Source organism: Serinus canaria, chromosome 23 (assembly GCF_022539315.1).
Source record: "Serinus canaria isolate serCan28SL12 chromosome 23, serCan2020, whole genome shotgun sequence".
Classification (NCBI taxonomy): Eukaryota; Metazoa; Chordata; class Aves; order Passeriformes; family Fringillidae; genus Serinus; species Serinus canaria.
This window is the reverse complement of record NC_066336.1, coordinates 5,747,473-5,773,260: the sequence shown is the minus strand read 5'-3', so window position 1 is coordinate 5,773,260 and position 25,788 is coordinate 5,747,473. Positions and strand designations below refer to the sequence as shown.

Genomic DNA, 25,788 nt, shown 5'->3' with positions numbered 1-25,788 from the left:
GCCCTGGGAGCGGGGAGGGGCAGGCTGGAGCCTGAACCGCCGGGGTTGGGCTCTCCCAGCCCAATGGGCTTTAATTACATCTCATTTCTGCACCAGGGCACTTCCCTGCAGCTTTCCCACCCTCCCCAGGGGCTAAATATATTTGAAGTACAGCCTATATATTATATATATAAGTGTGTGTGTGTGTTTGTGTATATATATATATATATACATACATACATCTCAGGTTTACTTTTCTTCATTTTGTGGGGAAGGAATTCAGCTTTATGTCTCTATTTAAAATCACCACTCTTAGAACCAATCCAAAAGTGGGACTTTCTCCTCTAAGCCTCCTAAAGAAACGAACCTAAACCCAAAGTGCATTGACTCAAGCACAAGGCTCCTGCCAGGTGGGCACGTGCCCCTTCCAGGTGGGAATTCCTGGCACAGGGCTGGGCTCAATTTGCTGTGGGTGTAAGAAATTCCAAGAGAAACTCACTCACAGCATTTCCAGTCTGCAGATCCCCCTGTCCAGAGCGCTGCTAATTAAAACATGCAAATGAGGGCGACGCTTTCCTGTCATGGATAAGTAATGATGTTTCCTCACCTCCACTGCCAAGGTTTCCCAGGGCATGTGGGAACAGCAGGACGCTGTCCCTGGAGGGCAGCACTGACACTGCACCTACTGAAAGCACTTCCCCGTAAAAAGTCCTAAAACTTCATCGAAATTCAAGCTTTTATTTCAAAAACAGTCATGAACTTAATAAATTACACAATAATTTTCCTCATTATAAATTCTCCATAAAATATATTTTACAGTTTTTAAAGAAAAACATGGAAAAAAAAAATCTTTTCCAAGTGCTGAAAAGTGTCTTGACTTCGTGTCAGGCTGGTGAACGACCCCGCAGCTGCTACAACAACTTGATTTATTTTCTCAAAACAAAGACCTCAGACAACAAAAACCAAAGAGAACACAGAGCTCGAGGACTACCAGTGTCACCCAAGGGCGAGGATAAGCACCATGAGAGGGATTTCAGGTACCCCCAACCTATAAAGTGGCAATCAGTGCAAAGGAACACTTTGGGAGTCAAAAACCCCACAACTTCCCTGTGCCAGCCCCTGATTTCTGCCCTGCAGGCAGTGGAGCCTGCAGAGGGACCCAGGTGATTCACAGAGCACCTCAGAGGGGAGCAGTGTTACTCTGGTTCTGAATTCTGGCTGGGTAAGGGAGGGGATGCTCACCCCTTTGTTTTTAAAAAGCTCCCAAGTTTAACAGGAGTTATAAACTCCCTTTTTCTCAGGCAATGGCCCTGCTGAGATGTGAGAACTGGGAGGCAGAGTTGGCACAAGCAAAGTGTGTTTGTCTGAGGATCACTCCCTAAAAGGATGAAGTGAAAGGAAATAACAAGAACTATAAACTAAGGCCAGCTGGGGACAGGCACCAGCTCACACAGCACCAGGTAAGAGCCACCTGCGGCCTGTAAAGCCTCAGAACTTGGGTGGAATCAGAATCCTTTGCTTTTGGAAAACCAAAAAAAACAACATTTTGTTTATCTGCACTCACGAATAAACACTGAGTGCCCAGAACTGCTGTCCCAGCACTAAGAGGGAACAGTATTCAAAAGCAAATTGTACAAGGAAATACTTACAGCCATTTCCAGGTAAGATTTGGGTGGGGGGGAAAAAATTAAACTGAATTTTTTAAAGAAAACCAGCCTTTCCTGCAGCTTTAAAGGCAATTTTAAGACTCTTTTTTTTCCCAAAGGTCAGATTGGCTGGGAGAGGTCAGCCCTGCACCCGAAGAACAAAGTGTTGTGCTGGGACAAAGAGCTGCTGTGAGCCTGCAGTGTCAGGTGGCCCCAGTGAAACTCAGAGTGCTCTGTGCAGCCCCACCTGCTGCAAACCCCCTCCTCCCACCTCTGCCTGGAAATAAAGATCACTGCTTTAACAGGAGGAAAAAGGAAACAAAAAACCAGCTCAGGCTGCCACCTTTCACATCCCTGCCCCTGAGCTCTCTGACACCAGGTGTGACGGAGCCACCTCTGTCCCCTCATCCCCACTGGATTTGGGGCAGTGCCAGAGAGGAAAGGTCCTGACTGTTGGACTATGAGCTGGGCTCAGTTAGTGGGAAAACTGCTGCCACCACGTTTTGGAGGGTTTTGGGAATGTGGATTGCTGCTGGATTCCCTCATCCCTGTTTCCATAAGCTGAGGGCACAGAACTCTGCTGTGATAAATCCTCAAGGTGCTATGGGAGCACGGCCAGGGCAGAGGGCATGTTGAGAAAAGGCAGATTAACTGATTAATAAAAGCAAAATCAAATGATCAGTGAGCCAGCCCCCCTGCCAGCACCTGACTGGACGTTTCTAATTTGACTCCCTCAGTGGTGAGCTCATGAAGCTCTAAGTGCCAAGATCAGCCATGTTAGCACTTTGAAAGCAGCTGATCCCCTTGCATTGCTATTTTTGTTTACAAAGTCAAGTCTTTGAAATTAGATAACAAAAATAAATAATAAAGTCATTCAGGCCCGGGGAAGAAGGAGTTTTTCTCACTCACTTTCTTCACCCAGATTTCTAGCAGACCCCAATCATCCAGACCCACAGCAAATAATTTAAGTGCCACACACTCCCAGCCACTCATATACATAAATATATACACAGATTACATCACAAAGCCTCAAGATTTGCACTGCCAGCATGCAAACCTTTTTTTTCTTCTTTTTTTTTTTTCCATGAGAGTTCCTAATACTGACATAGGAAACTGGAATGTGTGAGACACTCCATGACAGAGTGCTGGAAATCAAGTAGTGTTGGCTCTTGCAACATCCCCGTGCCAGCTGCAGCCCGAGGAACACCCTCAGCCTCACTCTGGGATTTCACCCCCGGCCAACTCCACATTCCTGTCGGGAATCTCCAGCGAGGTGCTAAGAACCCCCTGCAGGTGAGCCCAGGAGGCTGGGCCCCCTCACGTGTCCCAGCTGCTGTCCTTGAAAGCAATGTTGACCAACCTCAGCTCCAGCTCGAAGGCGTCGGGCCGGTCCTGCGGGTTGGCCGCCAGCATCTCCTTGATCAGCTGCTTCATCCTGGCGTTCATGGACTTCTTCTTCACGGGGATGAGCAGCTCCATCTTGGGGTTCTCCAGCAGCGCCTCGCCCACGGGCACGATGGCCGTGCCCTGCCTGACGTAGCTGCCCAGCAGCTCCTTCTTGGTCTCGGTGTCGACGAAGGTGATCCTCTCCAGCATGGCCCAGATGATGATGCCCAGGGCGAAGATGTCAGCCTTGGCCGTGTAGTGGCCCTCCCACACCTCGGGGGCCATGTAGAAGTCGGTGCCGCAGGCGGTGGACAGGAAGCACTTGTTGACGTTGACGGGCTCCTCGGGGTCGTGCCCCGAGGCCGAGCACACCTTGCTCAGCCCGAAATCCGCCACCTTCAGCGTGGGCTCGGCGGGCGCCCGGCCCTGCGAGATGAGGATGTTGTCGGGCTTGAGGTCGCGGTGGATGATCTGGTTCTTGTGCAGGAAGGCCAGGGCGCTGCTGAGCTGCAGCATGAAGCTGGTGTTGGTCTTGCGGTTGGGCTTGCGGGACAGCAGGTACTCGTTCATGTCGCCCCCGTCGCAGAAATCCATCACAAACCACAGGTAATAAGCACTTTTGGGGTCAAAGGCTATTTCTCCTTTCAGTGAGGTTTCTACAAGCTGCAACGAGCAGAAGAGATGTCGTGACTACCTGGTGATGGTGGGAAGGAAAGGACTTGATGGAAAAACGCATGGAATCAGGATCTTCGTGGAGAGGGGAAATTTGGGTTAGTTACACAGAAGGAACTGTTCCCTGTGGGGCTGGTGAGGGCTTGGTACGGGCTGCCCAGAGCAGCTGTGCCTGCCCCTGGATCCCTGGCAGTGCCCAAGGCCAGGCTGGAGCCACCTGGCAGAGTGGAAGGTGTCCCTGCTCGTGAGAATGAGATGGGGTTTAAGATCCCTTCCAACCCAGAGCACTCTAGGACTGTCTGACCCTCCTCTCAACAATCCAGAGAGCAAGGTGTTGCAACGGGGGAAAGAAAACATGATGCAAATGTTTTTATGTAAAAGAGAGGAAAAAAAAAATCACAATGTATTTGCCAGCCTCCTTATCTTCCCTCGTGTGGAGCGTATCAAGCTCAGGCTCCTGCCCAGAAGCAGAGCTCGACCCTGATAACAGAGTTTTTAAAGATACCCAGGGGCCATTGCTCTCCCATCTGTCCCAGCTGGACAGTGTCCCACCCTGACAAAGCCTGTCCCACCCACTTTGCCAACAGCTTTTCGGGATAAACAAAGTCTCACAAGGAACTCCACACAGCTGTATTTATCCAGGAGAGATTTTTAAAGCCTGGTCTCCATTCCTGACACATCCACGAATCCCAGCAAGTTAACACAGGCTCCCTGAACTCAGGAGAGCACTGATCTGCAGGCACAGCTGAGCACAGAACACCCTTCCCACCATCATTATCCACAGGGTATTTTCAGGAACACAAGCTGAACAGCCAGTTCTTACAGCTGCCCCACACAGAAAGCAAAGTAAAACCTGCAATCATTTTACTAATCCTGTTTACACAACTGCATTTGCCTCTTCAGCTCCTCTGAGGTGGCTCTGGAAGGAAAGTCCTGCAATTATTTCTGTTAGTAGTAAACCAATGGATACTAAACCAAACTGGCTTTCAAAAATGAAGGGGTGTGTTAATATCTAGACAGGCATTTTGAAATGTTTTTAAAAAGTGACCTTTTCATGAGAAAAAAAATGGTAGCAATTTACACTATCTTCTTTAAACAGTAAATCTATTTTAGAGCTAAAAAAAGCCTTATTTAGGGTTTGTAGGCAGGAACTGTGAGACTAAGGTATCTCAGGAGAGCAGGGAGTCTCCCCTGCCAAGAGGGCACCAACACAGAGTCACAGGAGCTGCACTTGCAGACACTGTGAGAGTTAAGACAACAAAATCCACCCCCCACATCTGTGCCAGCGGCAAAGCACAGCAGACAAGGCTGACTCAGGACTCAAACTCTCCAGATTTGGTTCAGCTGGCACTGACAATCTGCCCAGAGCCCTTCCCCAGGCTCCTCACACCCCGCAGCAGCTCAGCTCTGTGTCATCACCTGGGAGAGCAGAGGGGCTCTGGCTGCCCTTGGCTCAGCCCAGGCTGCTCCAAAGTGACCCTGGCAGCCAGCTCAGCTCTGCCCTTTGCCCTCCTCCCTGGAGCAGCAAAACAATCCGTGCTGTTTGCACCTGGCAGGGCCCAGAGCCCTGTGCCAGCTGCTCCCCAGCACCACCACCCCAGCCAGAGCTGGGGGCAGCTGGGAGCTCTTGCCCACCTTGCAGCCCCAGCCCGGGGCCTTCAGAGCTCCTCCCTGCACATCTGCCCTCCCTGGCAGCTCCACCACAGCAGGAAGGGAAGGCTCTGACTTCTGCCCCGTGAGCTGGCCAGTGCCATTTTAGCCTAATGCTCCCCTGAAAACAAGTCAGGAACAGCTCCCAGGCCACAGGGAGCTGGCACAGCCAGGGGTCCTGGTTCCCAGACAGCAGGCAGGACCTGCAGGGCTGCTCAGCCACACCAGACAGCAGGGTGGCAATGAAAACTGAAATAATAACAGCTGACTAGGGAGAATACAGAAAACACTGAGCAGGCTGTGGCTTTTTAAACCAGAAGCACTGATTTCTGCATGGGGGTGATTTACACCTAGGGCTGCTTCTTGACAAGGGAATTAACAATTGTCTTTCAATGTCTTTATTATGTGCTATCTATTGATTCTTGTTTCTGAAAGAATTTTAAGTGCTGGCTTCCAATAAATCTGATTTCCTCTTCCAAGGACACCCAGGATGGAATTCCTCCAAGCTCTGTCCCAGGACAGGAGTGTCCTTTAACCTGCAACTGCCAAGAACTCCACAGCCTACACCTCCCCTGGGCTTCACCTGCAGGGCTTCCTCAAGTTAGCACAGCAGATTTGCATGAAACACAAATTCTGGAGTCTTTCAGAGCAGCACAGCCTCAAACCCAAGATCCAGGTGATTGCTCAGTTTTTTTAAAAGCTCTCTGTTACATTCTCAATGCAGACAATGCCCTGGCCTAGCTGAGCAGGGCTCAAACCCCTGGCTGCCCCACCTCCTTCCCCCCAGCTCACCCCGTCCCCTCGGCCTCGTGTACCCGTAGATACAGGGAGGAGCTGGAGCCATGGGACTCCAGCCTCAAACCCAAGATCCAGGTGATTGCTCAGTTTTTTTAAAAGCTCTCTATTACATTCTCAATGCAGACAATGCCCTGGCCTAGCTGAGCAGGGCTCAAACCCCTGGCTGCCCCACCTCCTCCCCCCCAGCTCACCCCGTCCCCTCGGCCTCGTGTACCTGTAGATACAGGGAGGAGCTGGAGCCATGGGCCATCTTCTGCACCATGCCATCTTTCTGCAAGATGCACTCCTCCAGGTGAATGACGTTGGGGTGCTGGCTCTTGATACTGCTAAGGGCCCAGAACTCGCGCAGAGCCAGTTCCACGTTCTCGGGAGCGTGGCACCGGATCTTTTTGACGGCCACGCGGGCACAGGTCCTCCTGACGAGCGCTTCGTACACCACACCATAACTGCCACGACCAACCTCCCGAATTAGATCGTACTTAGGCTGGCTACTCACCATCTTCAAGAGCAAAGGTTCTGGGGAAGGGGGAGAAACCCACACAGCTAAAACTTAGGCACAGGAGCCGGGCTGTATTTCCCCCCCTAGGGGCTGGCCTGCCCAGACCCCGCCACTAACGGGGGTTCGCTGCTAGAACGTTCCAGAAGCTGCTCCATGAACCTGCACCTGCCTGCCAGGACCAGGTGAAAGGGAAATCACATCTTTTTGTTACAACTTCAAATACAGCCCGGCGTGTTCAAGGTGGCAACAATTCAAACCTAGACTGGTATGGTGCCGAGGCAGGGCTATCGAGAGCGCTCCTGCTCCTCTCCCTCAGTGTCTTCCGTGAGCATCTGCAGGAATAACAGGAGGCTGGCATGCTCCCCATCCAGCCTGGAGAGCACAGCAGGTCCCAGCTGAAGCCCCTGGTCGGGCAGTAATTTTAATTAAACTGCTTTTTTTTGTGGAGGTGGCTGCAGGAGCAAACGTTTCTGTTATAATTAAGTTGTTTAACTCAGAGAAGAGAAAGCTTCAATCGCTCCCCATTTATCTTTTGAGGTGACTGATTTCTCACCAAGCCTCCTCTGCATGAGGAATCTACAGCCATGAAAGGTTAAAAAAGGATAACGGATTGCACAAGTTTGCACCCAGCATCTAACTTTCACTTTTGCTCAACAGAGCAAGGACAAAAGTTAAGTTATTGCTCTGAAAGTAAAACAAGAGAGACACACACACACACAAAAAGGAGGGAAAAAAAAAAAAGCCACCAAACCCTGCTGCAGATTTATGACCCTCCCTGCACGCTGCCCTACAAGATTCCAAACCAAACACCAGCACCACCTTCACACAACCAAACCAAAAGGGGACACTGACTTGAGACAGCAATAAATTAAAATAAAAAAAACGAGAGCTTGACTAGCCAAGGATCATTGGATCACTGGTCAAACAGAATGAAACGCAAAACCAAAAGCAAATAAATAAATAAATAAATAAAATCACACTGATAGATCAGAACTACAATAGCTTTAAGACAGCCAGTGATAAAGGCAATTTTCTTTATGTCAGGCAATAAGGACCACATTGAAATGGCCTGTTATTAGTAGGACGATTTCAAGTATTTCCACTGCTTTAGGCAACTTTTTTTTTTTTTTTTAGGAAAAAAAAAGGAAAAAAAAAAAAGAAAAAGAGAGAGAAAAAAGGTATCATCAGTCTCAGGCAATGCTACAGAGATATTTAAACCTTTCAGCAAAGCTGTGCGAGGGACATTTGCAGTAAGGATTTGAACCGAGATGTGCCGTGCCTGAGGAACGCGGGAAGGGCCGAGGCTGCCCCTGCAGCAGGGCTGCAGCTCCAGGTGAGAGCCTGAGCACCGAGATCCATGGGCCAACAAGGGCAGGAGCTCTAATTCCCCATCGGAACCCAGATCCATGGGCCAACAAGGGCAGGAGCTCTAATTCCCCATCGGAACCGAGATCCATGGCACAACAAGGGCAGGAGCTGCAATTCCCCATCGGAACCCAGATCCATGGGCCAACAAGGGCAGGAGCTCTAATTCCCCATCGGCCAAACACCGCTCTGCGTTCCTCAAGCACGGGTACAGCGGGTTCCGAGCGGGCACAAACCGCCCCCCAGGCCGGGAGCTGTTCCCGAGCCCCGGGGCCGCCCCCGGCCCCGCTCCGGCCCGCGGTGCTGCGGGGCCCCGGGGCCGGCCCGGCCGAGCGGACACCGGGCCCGGGCCGCCCGCCGCGTTAAGGGCAGCGATTATAGAATAATATAGATATGCAGATAATGTAGATAACTAATATAGGTAATATAAATGCACCCCTCCCGCTCGGCGCGGCCGCACCGGGCCCCCACCTGCGGCTGCGAAGGGAAGCACCGGCGCACCGCTCGCCCCACAGCGGGGGATGATGCCGGCCCGCTGGGCCCTGCCCGCCGCAGTGGATACCGGCCCCTCCCGCCCAACCTGCAGCACGAATTCCTCCCGCTCCAATCCCCGGGGTCCCGAGAGGACGAGAGGCCGGCCCCGGGCCGAGCCGGGCCGGAGAAGCCGCGTTACCTCAGCGCCGCCGCCGCCGCCGCCCGGCCGCCATCTTAGGGCTGCGCTCCGCCCGCCCGCCTCCCGCAGCGCGGCCACGCCCACACCGCCACGCCCATCCCGGTGGTACCGCCCACTCCGGGCGCACTGCCCTGTGATTGGTCAATTGAGGGGGCGGGGCGGGGCGAGCGCGGCGGGTAATGTTTAATTACATGAATTAATCAATTAATTACTTAAATTTCTGCTTATTAATTGGGAAGGAATTGTTGCCTGTGAGGGTGGTGAAACCCTGGCACAGGGTTCCCGGAGAAGCTGGGGCTGCCCCTGAATCCCTGGCAGTGCCCCAGGCCAGGCGGGACCCTGGGGCTGGGAGCACCTGGGACAGTTTGAGGTGTCCCTGCCATGGCAGGGGTGGCACTGGGTGGGCTCTGAGGTCCTTCCAAAACAAACAGTTCCAGGGACTCTATGATTTATTGCTTGGCGTCCAGAAAAAAAAATCAGTGCAGCCCCTGTGGCCCTGCTTGGGCTCTGGCTTGGTGTGACAGTGACACAAGAGCTGCCGTCCCTCTCTGGTCCCTGTTCTGTGCCATGGCTCCCTTTCCTCCTCTGGCTGCAGGGCTGGAAGTGCCCCTTATGCCCGGGAGCTGGGGGCACAGGGCTCCTGTCACAGGCTCTGCTGTCTCCCCAACCATTGCAAAGCCACCACAGGGACATTTTGGGAGAAGCCAGGGCCACCAACTGCTCAGAGCCCTGCGAAGACCAAGCAGAGGGAGATTCACTCCTGTAGTGGGCTCTCGAGGGTTAATTGGGGAGGATCCCGAGGGTGATTAGTGCCCTGGGTCCTGCCTAAGCTGTCCCAAGCCAATTAGGGGCCAACGAGCCCCTTGTGGGTTGGGAAAGCTGCTTAGGGTATTACAACCCCTCGGTTCCTGTGAATCCCCTTAATCGAGTCCAGAAGCAATTAATTAATCAATGTCACCCAGGGCAGGGCCGGGTCGTGTCTGGGTCCGGGCAGGGTCCGAGCCCTGCGCTGCCCTCCCGGGTGCCCAGCCAGCCCCGTTTTGCTGCCAGCACCTCGCTGGCAGAGCCCCAAGTGCCGGAACAGGAACAATTTTGCAAGATGTGCCTGGCGGGTCTGGGCACAGTCACTCGGTCCACACGTGAGCCAGGGAGGAAGGAGCCCAAAACAGCTGAGGGTCTGCCCTGGTGGGGACAGGGAGGGGGGGTCAGTGCACCCAGGTGCCCGTGTGTCACACATCTGGGTACCTGTGCATCCATTTATCCAGGTACTTGTGCATCCCTGCACACCTGTGTGCTCATGGAGCTCACCTGTGCACCCAGGTACCCCCTGCACCCCGTACCTGTGCACCCAGGTACCCCCTGCACCCCGTACCTGTGCACCCAGGTGTCCCCTGCACCCCATACCTGTGCAGCCAGGTGCCCCCTGCACCCCGTACCTGTGCACCCAGGTGCCCCCTGCACCCCGTGCCATCTCCTGCCCGCAGTCACTGTGGTCACCCCGCCCCACCCCGTCCCCCCATGGTGCCCCCCTGTGCCAGGGGTAGGGTTACCCTGGGCAGTGCAGCTGCCAGCTCTCCCCGGGGCCAGCCCTGGCCCCTGGCCAGCCAGCTGGGATCGTGTCCGGGGCTGTTTGCATCCAGGGCTCTGCTCACCCTTTGCCCCCACAGCCGTTTCTGGGTCAGCTCTGGAGCCCCAGCAGCGAGGCCAGCTGGGTCATGGCTGTGCCAGGGCTGTGCCAGGGCTGTCCCATCACTGTGTGACATGGCTGTCCCATCCCTGTGCTATAGCTGTGACAGGGGTGTCCCATCCCTGTGCTATAGCTGTGACAGGGCTGTCCCATCCCTGTGCCATTGCTGTGCCAAGGCTGTGCCATCCCTGTGCTATAGCTGTGACAGGGGTGTCCCATCCCTGTGCCATTGCTGTGCCATTGCTGTGCCAAGGCTGTGCCAGGCCGGTGGGGAGCAGCCTGAGCAGCCCCCACTGGGCCTGGGCTCCTGGAGGAGCCCCCCAGCCCTGCCTGGGGAGGGGGCACCCCCCTGCCTGTGCCAGGCACGGGGGCTGTGTGTCCCCAGAGCTGCCTCTCCCCTGCCAGGGCTCGGGGAGCCGTGGGCGAGGTGTTGGCACCCCGTGCTGGTCATGTTTTGGGTGGGGAAAGGGACAAACTGTACAAACCACCCTCTGCTGCACCGGGCCAGCTCTGACAGATTTCTGGAACCACCACGATGTCCTAACGACCACGGGGCTGGCGTGTGCCCCTCGGTGCCCCCGCCGGGGTGTTTTGGGGTGGCAGGATGTGCCCGCGGGCAGCGCGTGGCCCTGTTTACCCCGCACGTCCAGTTCGGGCACGTCCGCGGCACGGGTGGGCAGCGCCTCCTGGACAGGCTGTGCCCATCTTGTTTACCGGCCCTTCCCGGCTCAGAACGGTGTGACAGGTGCTGTCCCGGGACACCCGACACCGCGGAGGGAGCGGGAGCCTCGTGACACCGAGCGGCCGATAAATAAATAGCGGGGCGGGGGGCGCCGGCAGCGAGAGAGCGCAGCGAGGAGAGCACGGACGAGCCCATGGATTTCCAAGCCGGTATCCTCCAGGATGGCAGCCCCATGGAGAGCCTGGAGAAGCAGCTCATCTGCCCCATCTGCCTGGAGATGTTCAGCAAGCCCGTGGTGATCCTGCCCTGCCAGCACAACCTCTGCCGCAAGTGCGCCAACGACGTCTTCCAGGTGAGCTGGGGCACACCGGGCTGGGGGACACCGGGGTGTTGTGGGGACACCGAGGGACCCCCCCCGTGTTCATCTTCCCCTCCCAGGCCGCCAACCCGTACTGGCAGAGCCGGGGCAGTTTGATTTCGGGGGGCCGGTTCCGGTGCCCCTCGTGCCGCCACGAAGTGCTGCTGGACCGCCACGGCGTCTACGGGCTGCAGAGGAACCTGCTGGTGGAGAACATCATCGACATCTACAAGCAGGAGTGCTCCAGGTGGGCACTGGGGACACGGGGACACGGGGATGGCCCCCTCCCATTCCCCAGCAGCAGCACTGAGACCCCAGGGGATTGCACGGGGGGGTCTTTCTGCCCAGTGATCCCAAATTCAAATCTCCCGGCTCAAATCTCCCTCCCTCCACCAAAATCTTCCTCCCTGGACCCAAAACTTCCTCCCTGGACCCAATTCTCCCCAGCAGTTTGTGCCTCTGGCTGTCCCAGGGAGATGGCAGGTCCCAGGGGGTGGTGGCACGTCCTGCTGCCCCCGGTGCTCCTGCTGGAACATTCGGTGGCAGATAAGAGGTGTGGGGAAGGAATCCAGGCTCTGCTGTGACAACAGGCAGCGGGGCTGATAAGGGGCACAGGGACGGTTTGGGGGGGCCCAGTGGGGACAAGGATGAAGCTGGGGGGGGAAAGAGGGGTCACAGACTCTCGAGGCAGAGCGGTGGCCCCGGCCAAATCCCCTGAACCGCTGTAAATATTGTGTGAGAGCCATGGGGACAGGGACGATGGCACGTGGCAGGTGTCCGTGGCTGCCGGGGGGGCCGGGGGGCCCAGGCCTGTCCCAGTTTAAGAGCTCTGCCTTGTCCCCATGTCCCTCCTCGCTGTGGATGGGACAATTGAGCTGCAGCCCCCGTCTGGGACCCCCCGGGGGTTTCTGGGTGTCCCCACCCCGGTCACACGATGGGTGACAATAAATCCGGGCAGCACAGGGCTAAAATTAGGCACTGGTGCAGCACCTCTGGATCGCAGCCCCCCGTCCCCAGTGCCACCCCTGCCATGGTGGCCTGAAGTGGGGCACACTGGGGTTTGCAGAGGCACAGAGGCTGGTGGCTCCAGAGGAGCAGCTGGGGGATTCTGCCAGGTCCCCTCTTTCCTGGGGACCTGATTTTGGGGTGACAGAGAGGGTGTCACCACGGTGGGGGTGAGGCTGCAGCGGGCACAGGGTGATCCCTGTAGCGGGGACATCACCCCGGGGTGGATGTCACTGTGACGGGGACGTCACCGTGGCCGTGCCACCCTCTCCAGCAGGCCACTGAAGAAGGGGGAGCACCCCATGTGCAAGGAGCACGAGGACGAGAGGATCAACATCTACTGCGTCACCTGCGAGGTGCCCACCTGCTCCATGTGCAAGGTCTTCGGGGCCCACAAGGACTGCGAGGTGGCCCCTCTGGAAACCATCTTCCAGGGACAGAAGGTGCCGTGGGGGGGACCTGGGGGGGCTGCGAGCCATGTGCTGAGCTGGGACAGTGACAAATAACTGCGGGGATGGCTCACGGGGTATTAATAGCCCCCGGGTGACTTCGCCCAGGAGACAAGCTATATTTAGGGCAGCCGTGGCTGCTGAGGGGTGTGGGGGAGCAGAGCTGGGGACGAGCAATGCCCAGCCCGTCCCCAGGCTGGGAGGGGAGAGGTTGCTGTCCCCACAAGAGTTAAAACTTCTCTCTGTCGCTCACCAGACTGAGCTGAACAACTGCATCTCCATGCTGGTGGCGGGGAATGACCGGATCCAGACCATCATCTCCCAGCTGGAGGACTCCTGCCAGAGCACCGAGGTGAGGCAAGGGGGAAAGGAGCCCCCCAAAAACCGGGGGGTGAAACCTTAGCCGGGCATGGGGTGGAGCCCATGCGGCAGGGATGTTGCAGGCGCCGGAGGGACACACGGGTGTCATCCCTTGTCCCTCGTCCCCGCAGGAGAACAGCGAGGCGGCCAAGCGGGAGCTCTGCGCTCGCTTTGACGCGCTGGCGGCGCTGCTGGAGGAGAAGAAGGCGGAGCTGCTGCAGCGCATCTCGCAGGAGCAGGCGGACAAGACCGCCTTCATCCAGAGCCTCATCTGCCAGTACAAGGAGCAGCTGGAGAAGTCGAGCCGGCTGGTGGAGACGGCCATCCAGGCAGCCGAGGAGACGGGGGGGGCCGCCTTCCTCATGGTGAGACCCCAGACCCATCCCGGGGGGTCCCACTGTTGGGGACAGCCTGGTGGCTGCTGTGGCTTCACTCACCTCCTCCTTCCTCTTCTCTTCCTCCTCCTCCTCCTTGCCCTTCTCTCTCTGCACAGAACGCCAAGCAGCTCATAAAAACGTAAGTGCCCAAACCGGGGGGATCCCCCTGATCCAAGCCCCACGGGCAGGATTTGGGGAGTGGGGGCTGCCTGAGCCGCTGCCCTGGTGCCCCACTGTCCCCAGCTGAGGGAGGGGACAGGGACACGCACACATCCGTGCTCTCTCTGCCCAGGATCGTGGAGGCCTCCAAGGGTGGTCGCCTGGACAAGATCGAGCAGGGCTATGAGAGCATGGACGCCTTCTCGGTGAGCCTGGAGCACCTCACCGAGGCCGTGCACGCCCTGGACTTCGACCCTGGTAACTCAGCCCCCAGCACCCCCTCACCGACCCCCACCCAGCTGGTGACACCCTCTGCTTCTCCCGGTGCCTCCTGGTAACCTTTGGCCGCTTGTTTGCAGCAGAGGAAGATGAGGAGTACTTTGATGGGGAGGAAGAAGAGGTGGAAGAGAACGCAGCGATGGGTAAGGGGCCGAGCACGGCTGAGCCCGCCTCCCCGGGAGCCTCCAGCACCCGCGGGGGAGCTCTGGGGGCTTGGGCTCTCCTTGATCACCCCATCCTCTCCCTCGGCAGCTTCCCTGTAGCCACAGCAACGTTGCCGGCGCGGGAGAAACGCCCCCGGGCACGGGATGTCCGGCGACGCCTTGGGATGGGGGGGACACACGGCAGGGACCGGCAGCCTGGCGAGCCGGCGCCTGCTCCAGCACAGGACACTTTTCTATACGGGTGCAAATAGGACAATTCCGCACGTTTTGTAATTCCCTTGTTTTGTATATAATTGTCACGGATTTGAAATTTGTGTCTTTTGTAAAGAAAACCGCTGCCTTGGGTGGTTATTTCCTTCCTCGCCTCTCGCTCTCGGCTCGCCAGCCCCGCGGTGGGCACCGGGGGTGGCTTTGCCGAGCTGGTGCCATCAGAAGCGTCCCTGCCAGCAGCCGGCGGGGCACAGGGACACCTCCGGTCCAACTCTTAATTTCCAGCCTCATTAGCACCTCTGGCAGCGCTGGCAGCCGCTCCTGGCCTCCCGCCCGGGATGTAACAGGTCGGCACCCGGCAGGATTTATCTCCTGGGGATGGGGTGTCCTGCCCAGAGCTTGCCCTGGGCTGGAGATGTGGCACGGGGGGGCTGAGGATGCTCCAGGCTGGGCCAGCCCCCGAGCTGGGGATGGTGTGGGCATCGAGCTGCTGGCTTGCTGCTGACTGAGCTCAGAAATGCACCTTGGGTGAAAAAATACACCATAAATGCTAATTTGCATCCTAAATGCAAAAGTACCCCATAAAAGCTTTTCTCCTGCAAAAACAGGAGTCCTGCTCAGAGGGGGCAGAAGGGAAACTGAGACGGGACCCTAAGCTGAGCCACAAAGGCAATTAGCCCAGGGTAATTAACGCTGCCCAGCCAGGGCGAGGGCAGGAGCCCCTGCTGTGGAGGGGGGTCCGGGCTTATCCATCACACGGCTGGATCCAAACTGGGGGGTCCCGAGGGCTCCCCAAAGCGAGGAGGGGGGTCACCGTGTGCTTTGGAGGGGACATGGGGCCGTTCCCTGCCCCTCTGCGCCCAGCGAGGCTGTGCAGCTCCTGGGGGAGCTCGGGGGGGTCCCAGAGCAATCCCCCCCCCAGCAGCAGCCCCCCAGCTGGCTGGCGAGAGGGCCCAGCCCGGGGCAGGCCCCGCGGGCGCTTTGCAGCCGGCTTGGCCGTCCCTCCTCCAGCCGGGATTTGCACACGAATCCCGGCTCTTCACACGAGCCAAGGCCACCGGCTGCCACCAGCGCCGGCCACACGCCGGGGTCACCCGCGCCGAGCCCCCGGCCCACAGGAGGATGGCAGCCGGCGACGAGAAGCGGCACCTGCTGAGCGAGGGCACCGGCGGGTACGGGGGTGCCCGGGGGGGTTGGGGGTGCCGTGCCCCCTCTGCTCTGCGGCTCCCGAGCGGGGTCTGGCCGGGGAACGGGCTGGGGGCAGCGCTGAGGGTGCAGCCGGAGCCCCCCAGCCCCACGCAGCCCGCGGCCGGCAGGTGCTACGTGGGGGCTGCGCGGAAGGACGGACAGAGCGCGGCGCAGGGACAGGAGCCCGCCCTGGAGCTGGGGACACGGCGTGGCCAGCACTGCCACACGCGGGGGACCGGCGGCCACCCCGGGCAGCAGCAGCGGGCACGGAGGAAGCTCTACCTGGCCGCTGGCATCTGCCTCTTCTTCATGGTGGGGGAAGCCGTGGGTGAGTGCTGGTGCCGCCTCCTTCGGGGTCCCCGTGGGGTCACCCCAGAGCCCCTCTGAGGGTGAGGCCAGAGCTCACTGCTGGCTCTCTGTGGGTCACAACAGCCAGTGGGACCCCCCTGTGGCACGGGGTGAGCTGTGTGCCCAGCTCGGGGCGGGACCCCTGCCACGTCCCCTCGATGTCCCCCCGGATGTCCCGTGTCTGCAGGCGGGTACCTGGCACACAGCCTGGCCATCCTGACGGACGCTGCCCACCTGCTGACGGACTTTGCCAGCATCATGATCAGCCTCTTTGCCCTCTGGGTGTCCTCACGCCCCCCCACCAAAACCATGAACTTCGGATGGCACCGGGCAGGTAACGCGGTGCCACCGCCCCGGGGGTGCCATTGGAGCACCCCAGGGTGCCCTCCCCGTGTGGCCCAGGGGCTTTGGGGTGCCCTGAGGGGCCTGGGGAGCCCTGGCAAAGGGCAAGGCAAGGCAGAGGCGCTGCCAGCCCTGAGCAAGGAACATCCCTGGGATGGTGCTGGGTGCCCCCACCGTGCCCAGCACTGCCGGGGATGGCGCTGGGGGTGGCACGGCAGTGAAGCAGCGACCGGGGGGGGGTCTCTCCGCAGAGATCCTGGGGGCTCTGCTCTCCGTGCTCTCCATCTGGGTGGTGACGGGGGTCCTGGTCTACCTGGGGGCCCAGCGCCTGCTCTCGGGTGACTACGACATCGAGGGCGGGGTCATGCTCATCACCTCCGCCTGCGCCGTGGCCGTCAACATCGTGTAGGTGCTGCCACACGGTCCCGGGGTGTCCCCTCCCTGGGCCGGCTGGGCCCCGCGGTGTCACCAGTGCCCTGCCCTGCCCGCAGGATGGGGCTGGCTCTGCACCAGACGGGGCACGGGCACAGCCACGGGGCAGGCGGCGAGCAGCCCAACGCCAGCGTCCGTGCCGCCTTCGTGCACGTCCTGGGGGACCTGCTGCAGAGCCTCGGCGTCCTCATCGCCTCCTACATCATCTTCTTCAAGGTGTGGGGGGCTGGGGGCAAAGGGGGTGCTGGGGCAAAAGGGACAGTGGCTCCAGACGGCCATGGCCAGGCACAGGGCGGGACAGGCAGGACTGTGTGCCCACCCTGTAGTTCCGATGGGGGTTTGGGGTGCGGTGATGGTGCCAGAGGGGTCTCACCCCCTGTCCCCCCTCCCCAGCCCGAGTACAAGTACGTGGATCCCATCTGCACCTTCCTCTTCTCGGCGCTGGTGTTGGGGACAACGCTGACCATCCTCAGGGACGTCCTCCTCGTCCTCATGGAGGGTAGGGACCCCCGGGGGCGGGACGGGGTCACCCAGGGGTGCCCTGGGCCCCGTCCCTGCAGCTCCCGTGGCTCTGCCCCGCAGGGACCCCCAAGGGGATGGATTTCAACGCCGTGCGGGAGACGCTGCTGGCGGTGCGGGGCGTGGAGGCCGTGCACAGCCTGCACATCTGGGCTCTGACCGCGGCACAGCCGCTGCTCTCCGTGCACATCGCCATCAGTGAGTGCCACAGCGGGGGACAGAGCCACCAGGGAGTGTCACAACACAAGGGACAGGGGTGCCAGAGCCACCAGGGAGTGTCCCAGTGTCGGGCGGGGAGGGTCGGCGTTTCCCCGCACCCCCCCCCATCCCCGGTTTTTCCCTGGCAGACGCGGCTGCCAGCGCGCAGGAGGTGCTGGAGGAGGCCAGCTCCCGGCTGCAGGGCGCCTTCCGCTTCCACAGCACCACCATCCAGGTGGAGAGCTACTCCGAGGAGATGCGGGACTGCCGGGAATGCCAGCCCCCCCGCGACTGACCCCCGCGGCCCGGGGCGCTTTGCACGTGTGGCAAATAAAGCAGAGCACAGGGGCTGTGCGGGGGGATGTTGGGTCTGCTCTGGGTGTTATCTCCGCTATCTGCAGGAGCCAAGGACGCACCCAGGGCTGCGGCAGCCCGAGAGTGGCTGTTGGAGGCCACCTAATATTCTGTTATTTCTGTTCAGCTGGGAGGAAAGCCAGCTGAAACAGCCCTTTTCCCTTCTCCGGGGAGCGCTGCGAGGCAATGGGGTGCTGGGCTGTCCAGGGAATGAGGAGGACGCAGCTGGAGCGAGGGAGGGAGGTCACACACAGCTCTTATCGCTCCCCTGTTTGCTCTCGGGAAGGTGAAGGACTCTCCCTGCCCGAAGGGCTGGGGGGGCTGCCCGGGTTATTCCCAGGGTGCCGATGGCAGAAGGGTTGGAGCACCCAAAAGCCGGTGCTCCCAGTGCCCCCAGTGCTCCCCCCGAATTCCACAGCCACCATCCGGATCCTACCTCTCCCCCCTCCTTTATTGCACTGGTAAAACCCAATAACGAGTAAAACCCCGTCAGCAGCAGCGAGCCTGCCCCCGGAGGGCTCCGAGCACCCCGAGCCCTCCCCGACCCCGGCAGCCCTCACGGCTTCTCCAGGCTCGGGTATTTCTTGCGCAGGACCGAGACCTGGTCCTTGAAGAGGACGGGGTCGAGGCGCAGCTGCGAGGGCACCAGGGGCATGTAGCCAAACCACTCGGCCAGCTGGTTGAGGCAGTCCTGGCGCTGGGAGAAGCGCCGGCTGCCGTCCGTGCCCTCGGCCCCGGCAGGAGCAGGGCGCGGGGCCGAGGGGCTCCCCTGCCCGGCCGGGGGGGTCCCCGCAGCCCCATCGCCGCACTCCGCCCGCTGGGCCACCCCCTCCTTGTGCTGCTTGCGCTGGGTCACCTTGATGGGGGGCAGCTTGGTGACAGCGGCCACCAGGACGTTCATCAGGATGTCCTCGCAGGCGGCCAGCCCGTCCACCAGCTCCCGCAGCCCCGCGGGCAGGTACTCGGTGAAGAGGCTGTGGTAGTACCTGGAGGGAGAACGGGGTGAGGGGCAGGATGTGGCTGAGCCCCCCCGGCCCCCGCGGCCCCGCCCCGGCCGGGTACCGGTGGTAGAAGGCGGCGGCGGTGAGGACGATGGAGAGCTCGTTGGTCCATTTGGAGGTGTAGCCCCAGCGGCCCTGCTCGGCGTCCCAGAAGTGGCTCTGCGTGGGGAAGCCCACGATGCGCTCGGGGAAGCTGAGCCACACCGAGAAGGCAAAGTCCACCTGGCACGGGAGGGGCACGGTGTCACCCAGGGCAGTGCCACCCCCCGCGGGGACCTGCGGCAGGGGAGCGCCGCTGCCCCTGGAGGACGCGGGGACACGGGGACAGCCCTGTGCTGGCCGCTGAGCATCCGAGGGAGCCGGGGCCGCGGCCTCACCTCGCTGGTGGAGAGGCTGGTGTCCTCGTCCAGGCTCAGCACCGCGTCCGTCTGGATGGCCCCGAACGGGAAGAAGCGGTCGCTGAGCTGTGGGGGGAGGAAGGACAGGTTGGTGTCCTGGGGTGGCTGTCCCACCTCGTGCCCCTGCTCCCTGTCCGTGTCCCCGGTCCCCTCACCTTCCTCCTGCCCTGGATGATGGTCAGGGGCACGCTGCTCTGGGGCCATTTCCCGCTCGGGGGCGGCGGCTTCTCGCAGCTCCACAGGACCACGATCTGCAAGGGGGAGGACAGGAGTGCTCGGAGGGGTTGGGTGGGTTCTTTGCTCCAGCCCAGACCATCCCAAAACCATCTCGTGGCAGTTTGGACCAGGATAAACCCCCAGGTGGTCCCGCCTCCACCCCAAAGGGCTTGGGAGACAGCTCTGCCCACCCAAAGGGGAGCCCAGCCACCAGCCACCCCCTCGGTCCCTAGACCCACCATCCCCTCTCCTGGGCCCCCGCAGGACCCAGCCCCATCACTCCCCGGATCCCGGGAGCTGCACCGGCCACGCGGGACTCAGCTCCTCCCACCTGGGCGCAGTACTGGGATCCAGAGACGGCTTGGATGAGCCTGAGGATGGGCTGGGACAGAGACCCTGCTTGCGAGACCGCCCGGATGAAAGCCGTGAACTTCTTGGAGGGGCTGTAGCCTGGAAAAAAAAGGGTGGGAAAGGAAAAGGAGAGGTGTTGGGCACGCCCCGGATTCGCGGTGCTCAGCAGGGCAGGCAGGGTCCTACCGTGGTGCAGGTAGTAGAAGGGAAAATCCCCGAGGTGGGTGGAGAAGTCGGGCAGGACCAGGAGCCCCCCGGGCAGCGCGTTCCAGAGGAAGCGGGAGCGGGAGCGGTGCGGAGACAGCCGGTCCTTGATGATCTGCCAGAGGCGGAGTGATGCTCCCAGCCCCCCGCTGGAGACCCCGGCAGCTGGGGAGGGGGGCTCGGGGCTGGGGGCTCACCTCCAGCGTGGTGTGCACGATCTTGTCCACGGAGGAGAAGTAGGCATCCCACAGGAACTGGGTCTGCTGCTGGAAGGCCAGCACGCGCTCGGGGTGGATGCAGCGCACGGCCGAGGGGATCTGTGCCAGGGGGGCAGCGGGGTCCTCACCTCAGCTTCCCCCTCGGGGCTGGGCTCCTCGCCTCTGTCCCCCCCCAACCGTCCCAGCCATGCCAGGGCACAGCCCCTGCTGTGCGTGGTGCCACCCTCCTCCTGTGGGGCTGCATCTCCTCTCTCTGGAGCAGGATCGGGCCCAGGATTCCCAAGGGTTGTGCCCAGGAAGGTCCTTCCCACCTTCCCCCCGAGATGAACAGAGCCCACAGGGGCTGCAGCTGGGGTGGGACCCCCATTCCAGGCTGGCTCAGACCCTCTTGCATCTGCCCACAGGATTGCTGCCAGGCTCAGCTGCCAGGGGCTCACCCCCAGATTTGTCTGGGGGTTCCACCACGGCTGGCATTGGGATTGGGGTCTGGTGCTGGCGTGGGGCAGGATCTGGACCCGGTACCTGCAGCAGGAGCCTCTCACTGCCCACGACAGCAGCTTTGCCCCAGTCGATGGCCTCGGCGAAGGGCAGCTCCCAGCCATCACTCAGCAGCACCGGGATGCAGGCGGCCTGTGGAGGGACCCCGCAGGCTGGGACAGAGCCCCCAGACCCCATTGAGGGTGTCCCCCATCGCCCTGCCCACCCCGTACCTGCAGAGCCTCGAGGAAGCGGAAGGAGCCCAGGCGCCTGCCCCGGGGCACGATGCAGAAGGTGGAGTTGTGCAGCAGCTCCTGGTAGTCAAACCTGGCATGGGAGGTGGGGCAGGGGTCAGGCACGGCCCCCTCCCCTCCTGTGAGCACCTGGGAGGTGCTGCTGGCACCTGGAGCCAAGCCAGGGCAGGGTTAGGATCGGTTTGGACTGATTGTGGCTCTGAACATCCCTGGTTTTGTGGGAGCAGAGATCTCCTGGGTGCTGAAGGGATGGACTGGGCATCCCTTAAAGAAGGGGGGTCAGGAAGGGACCCCAGAGCCCTTCGAAGGCACGAGCCAGCTCCTCCCACCCTCCAGCAATGACACCCCACACAAGGCCACCACCCCAGCCCCCGAGCCCGAAACTGCAGTGACTCCTGAGCCGTGCCCAGACTTGCTGGGCAGGACCAGCCCTGCCTGCCCTGGCAGCGTTCGGGAGGGGCAGTGGGTGCCGGCAGCGCGGCCCCCCCGGCCGGGCTCGCCCGTGGGGCTCTCAAAGCCCCTTCTGTGCCGTGCTGGGGAGAGGCTCGGCCGCTGCCGGGTCCCTGCGGCCGCGCCGGAAAATCCAATATTGACTTTAGGTCGGGACAGACCCTGTCTGTTCCTGCCCGCGGGGAGGGGCAGCCGCTCCTGGATGGGCTGGGGGGGACCCGCATGGGCCAGCCGGGGGGGTTGGGAGGCCAGAAAGAGCCCTTGCGATGTGCTGGTCCCAGGAGGAAGGGTGTCCCTGCGGTGCTGGTGCCAGGTTGGGAGCTGAGGCTGTGTCACCTCCGCGCGTGGCGGAGCATTCGGGCACGTCCCAGCGCCCTGGGATGTGGGAAATCAGCCCCAATGCCAAGGCAGAGAGTTTCACAATAAAATCTGCCTCTGGATGAACCTCCCCAGTGTCTCCAAAGGATGCCAAAACCCTTGACCCGTTAACACTCAAACTCCCGGCCGGGCAGCCGGAGGGGTGAGGGCGGCTCAAACAGCGCCCAGACCCCCACGGAACCACAGCAGCGACAGCCACATCCCGGGGCCAGAGCCGGCTGTCACCTCTCCGGGGACCCCGGGCCCTGCCGTGACTCCCGGCAGCTCCGGGGCCGGGTGGGCAGCGGGACCCGGCCCGGGGGGTGCCCTCGCCGGCAGCCGGTGCGGTGGGGCGGCTGGCGCCGGCCGGGCTGCGGGGCCGAAGGCTCCCGATGGAAATATTCGCTCCCGACGCGCTGCGGTTTCCGGGCAATCGCCGTCAGGGCTTCCTTGTTTTGTCAGGAGCCGGGACGGGCGCCCGCCGCGCTCCCTTCGCCAGGCCCCTCGGTGGCTCCGGCCGGGCACGGTGCCACCGGCACCGGCGGCTCCGCAGAGCCGCTCCCAGCCCGCGCCGAGCGCTCGGAGCGCGGGGCAGCGGGGCCGCTCCGCAGCGCTGCCACAAGCCGCCCTTTATCCCAGAACAGACCCGGATTGTTCGGGGCAGCCCCTCGGGCATGAGGAGGGTGATGGAACGGCCGGCAGAGCCTTCCTCTGCTCCCCGAGCTGCCTCCACAGTGCCAGCACCGGCCACACCGGGTGAACGGGGCCACCGAGGTCCCACTTTGTCCCCTGCCCGTGTGGGAGCACCTCCCCGGGCAGGAGGGCAGCGGTCCCCGCGGGAGGTCGGGCAGAGCCGGCCCCAGTGGCGATGCCGGTGGTTTTGTGCCCGGTGTCCCGCAGGGAGGAGCAGGGAGGCGGAGGCTCGGGGTCACACACGAGCACGCTGCCCGTGCCACGTGTTCCCATCGAGCCGCTGGCCAAAGCCGTCCTGGGAGAGGTGTAAATCTCCCAGTGTTTGCAAACAGCATTAGGGGATTACCTGGGTGGGCGGATGGGGGGAATTCTCATCCCGCTGCCCCTTGGCACAGCGTGGGGCTGACCTTGGGCCCCCTGTCCTGCCAACCCCACTGTCCTGAGATGCCCCGTCCCAAAGAGCCCTTGCTGCAAGTGCTGACCCTGCTGGGCTGGTGGCACCCTCCAGACGGGGCCGTGTGGTGCCTGACCCATCCCAAAGCCCCGGCTAATCCCAGTGTCAGCACCCCAGTTCCACTTTTACCTCCCAGTACCTCCTAAGACGCTTTGAGGATGATGCCCAACGTGGCCTCTCCCCATCTGCTCTCCAGCCGGGTGCCTGGGGGATGTCCCCAGGCAGTGGGATGGGCACCTGCCCATCGTCTGTGGGATGGGCTCTGCCTTTACCAGCCCTGCATTCGGCAGCTGGTGATGGGTCCCAAGGAGTTGGATGGGGAGGTGAGGAGCTGGCACGTGTGCCTGCAGAATGGAACCCCCCAAACTCACAGAACTTTGCACCCCCAATTTTTCCACCACTGTGTCCATCCCACACTGCTGCCACCGTGTCCATTTGTGATGGGGGACGCAGGGGGACCCCCAGGCACCACCACCAATTAAACTCAGGGCTGCCCACACTGGGACGCCCACAGACCCACCAGTTTTGTGGGATTTCCAGTGGAGTCAGTGAGAAGGGGATGTTTTGGGCTCATCTCCAAGAGAAACGTTTATGCTGGGGGAGAGCGGGAGGGGGGAGAAGAAAAGCATCATTCATCAGCGTTGGGAAAAAGGGAAATCGTATTAGAGGCGGTGGCAGCAATTGCAGATAAGAGCTGCTCTCGCCAGATTACTCCAACTTTAACAGAGAGCAGGAAAGCCCTGAGCAGTCGGCGCCTCGCTCCCCACCGTGCAACGAAACCCCCATCCCTCTCAGGAGAACCCAAAACTTCCCTCTCACTCACTGCACCCCGCAGAGAGGCAGGGACACTCGTGGGGTGTCCCCTTTCCCCCCATCCCTGACTCACCTCTCATAGTCCACGTTGTCCTTGTCACAGCGCGTGTCCTTGTGCTTCTCCCAGTCCTTGCCGTGCTTGCAGGTGGTGAGGGAGATGATGTCCTTCCCGTTGTGGATGTGGTGCAGCGCGTTCCGCGTGCCGGAGCCGATGCCCGTCAGGTACCGCTTCCCCTTGAACACCAGCAGGAATTTCTTCTTGGGGGGCAGCGAGTCCTGGCGCAGCCAGCCACCGTCCCCGCCGCGCTGCGGGTGCTCCCTGGGGAACAGAGGGATGGAGACGTCGAAGCCGGGCCGGAAGGTGCGGCTGTCGGAGCTGGCTCTGGCCAGGATGGCGTGGCCGGTGTCGAAGCCCAGCTCGCCGGCGTAGCTGGGCCAGGTGCCCGAGTAGAGGTTGAAGATGAGGTGGTTGCGGCCGCCGTTCCAGAGCGGCGAGCCGCGGATTTTCTCGTCCACGTCGCGGACGTAGTGGCCCGAGAGGCGGTCGCGGTCCAGCGTGTCGATGCTGAGGATGAAGAGGCAGGCTTCCTCGGGCCTGGCCGTGTGGTAGCGAGAGCGCTCGATGGAGCTGAGGATTTTGCTGTAGGTCTCCGAGACGGGCTGGCCCCGCTCCTGGGGGTAGGTGAACACTTTGAAGCCGTTCCTCTCGCACCTGGAGAGGTCGAAGCAGGTTTCCATCCGGCACCTGCTGCTCCTGTAGATGCTCAGCCACGCCGCCCGCCGCTCACGGGGGGACAGCAGGGGAGGGTCCCCATCCCTCTGCAGCTCCTCGGGGTCTGCAAAGCTCTTGAGGAGGGACCGATCCGTCCAGCGGGGCCAGCTCCTCGGGGCTTCTGCTTTCCTCGCAGAAAAGAAAGGGAAACGGCGCAGCTGATCCCCTCCGAAGAGGAAAAGCAGGAGCCAAGAGGCCAGGAAAGCCAGGAAAATGTATTTCTTCCTGGTCTGCATAGGTTCACACGCAGCCCCAGCTCCTCATCGGGCTCAGGTGGGTGCCAGAGTCCGGTCAAGAGGCCGATGTTCCCAGCCCCGAGTGGGTGGTGGGACGGCTCCTGGCCCCAGGTGCTGTCCTGTGTCCTTGCAGTCTGTGACAGTCCCCGCTTGCTGCCCGCTCTGCCCAGGGCTGTGCTGGTTTCTCGGGACCGTCCCAGTGTCTGGCTGCAGAGCAGAGCCCGGTGCCCCGGCCGCTCACTTCTCCGGGCCCCCGAGCAGCGACAATGACATTTCCATCGCTTGACCCAGCTTCAAATCCCTGGAGAAAGGGAGAGGTCGCGGCGTCACCGTCCTGTCGCCGCCAACCGTGTCACCACAAGTGGCTCCACACATCCCTGCGGCGGGACTCCCCTCCCCAGCTCCCTGGGGAATAAAACCCCGGGAACAAACCCACCCGCGACCGCCGGAGCCCCCCTCCCTGCCCTGCTCCTTCCCCCCCGGTCCCCCCGTTACCTTCGGGGGGTCGATGCCCCCGGTGGGTGTCGGGCCGCCGTGTCCCGGAGCCCCGTTCGCCGGCTGCCCGCGGCTCCGGGCTGCATCCCCGGCCGGGGAAGGCGGCGGAGCAGCCGCCGAGCAGCCCCGCCGGGCTCCCGGTGGGCGGCCGGGCGGAGGAGCCGCTGCGGGAGGCTCCGCACAGCTCCGCTCCCGGGGTGCTGGGTATGAGTCCTCCTTGTCACCTTGTCCGTCGGTCCCTGCGCAGGGCTCTCTGTTCCCGTGTCCCCCCGGTGCCTGTCCGAGACCCCGGCTGCTCTCCGCTGTCCTCCTGTCCCACCCCGGGACTGCCGGTCCTCTGTCCGTCTATCGGTCCCCTCCGGGGTTAACTGTCCCGCTGTTCCCTGCGCCCCTCAGAGCTGGCCGTCCCCTGTCCGTCTGTCCTCCGGGGACTGTCTGTCCCCTGTCCCCTCCCTCGTCCGTCCGTGTGTCTGTCCCGCCCAGGGCTGGCTGTCCCCTGTTCCCTCCGGGAGCTGGCTGCGCGCTGTCCGCCGGTCAGTCCCCGCGGGGCTGGCTGTCCCCCTGCCCGTGTCGCTGTCCCCGTGTCCCCTGTCCGGCCGGTCCCGGGGGTCCCGCGTCCC

At 61.4% G+C, this 25,788-nt stretch overlaps 4 protein-coding genes across 5 annotated transcripts; 2 read left to right on the top strand and 2 right to left on the bottom strand.

Moving 5' to 3' along the window:
• Positions 1-697: 697 nt before the first annotated feature.
• Positions 698-8,769, bottom strand: PDIK1L (PDLIM1 interacting kinase 1 like). 2 transcript variants are annotated; one of them, XM_050983272.1, is made up of 3 exons: positions 8,669-8,769; positions 6,346-7,745; positions 698-3,674 (listed from the first exon to the last, which is right to left on the bottom strand). In XM_050983272.1, exons 2-3 carry the CDS (start codon positions 6,628-6,630, stop codon positions 2,943-2,945), a joined length of 1,017 nt encoding a protein of 338 aa, XP_050839229.1. In that variant the 5' UTR covers positions 6,631-7,745; positions 8,669-8,769; the 3' UTR covers positions 698-2,942. The 2 variants fall into 2 exon arrangements, with proteins under 2 accessions (XP_050839229.1, XP_050839230.1); XM_050983273.1 differs by having other exon boundaries at positions 6,346-6,647; positions 8,669-8,757.
• A 2,444-nt stretch (positions 8,770-11,213) lies between these two features.
• TRIM63 (tripartite motif containing 63) lies at positions 11,214-14,486 on the top strand. The gene is made up of 9 exons (XM_030232310.2): positions 11,214-11,389; positions 11,476-11,642; positions 12,675-12,843; positions 13,106-13,201; positions 13,341-13,574; positions 13,703-13,725; positions 13,879-14,003; positions 14,105-14,167; positions 14,277-14,486. Exons 1-9 carry the CDS (start codon positions 11,231-11,233, stop codon positions 14,285-14,287), a joined length of 1,047 nt encoding a protein of 348 aa, XP_030088170.2. The 5' UTR covers positions 11,214-11,230; the 3' UTR covers positions 14,288-14,486.
• Positions 14,333-17,720, top strand: SLC30A2 (solute carrier family 30 member 2). Its single transcript, XM_050983153.1, has 8 exons — positions 14,333-14,429; positions 15,321-15,914; positions 16,122-16,268; positions 16,528-16,681; positions 16,768-16,924; positions 17,102-17,207; positions 17,291-17,425; positions 17,575-17,720. The coding sequence occupies exons 1-8, from the start codon at positions 14,333-14,335 to the stop codon at positions 17,718-17,720; spliced, it is 1,536 nt and encodes a 511-aa protein (XP_050839110.1).
• A 489-nt stretch (positions 17,721-18,209) lies between these two features.
• Positions 18,210-25,269, bottom strand: EXTL1 (exostosin like glycosyltransferase 1). The gene is made up of 11 exons (XM_050983375.1): positions 25,169-25,269; positions 23,739-24,974; positions 20,878-20,971; positions 20,690-20,797; positions 20,147-20,266; positions 19,932-20,064; positions 19,726-19,844; positions 19,334-19,429; positions 19,158-19,244; positions 18,842-19,002; positions 18,210-18,765 (listed from the first exon to the last, which is right to left on the bottom strand). Exons 2-11 carry the CDS (start codon positions 24,671-24,673, stop codon positions 18,336-18,338), a joined length of 2,283 nt encoding a protein of 760 aa, XP_050839332.1. The 5' UTR covers positions 24,674-24,974; positions 25,169-25,269; the 3' UTR covers positions 18,210-18,335.
• Positions 25,270-25,788: the final 519 nt, after the last annotated feature.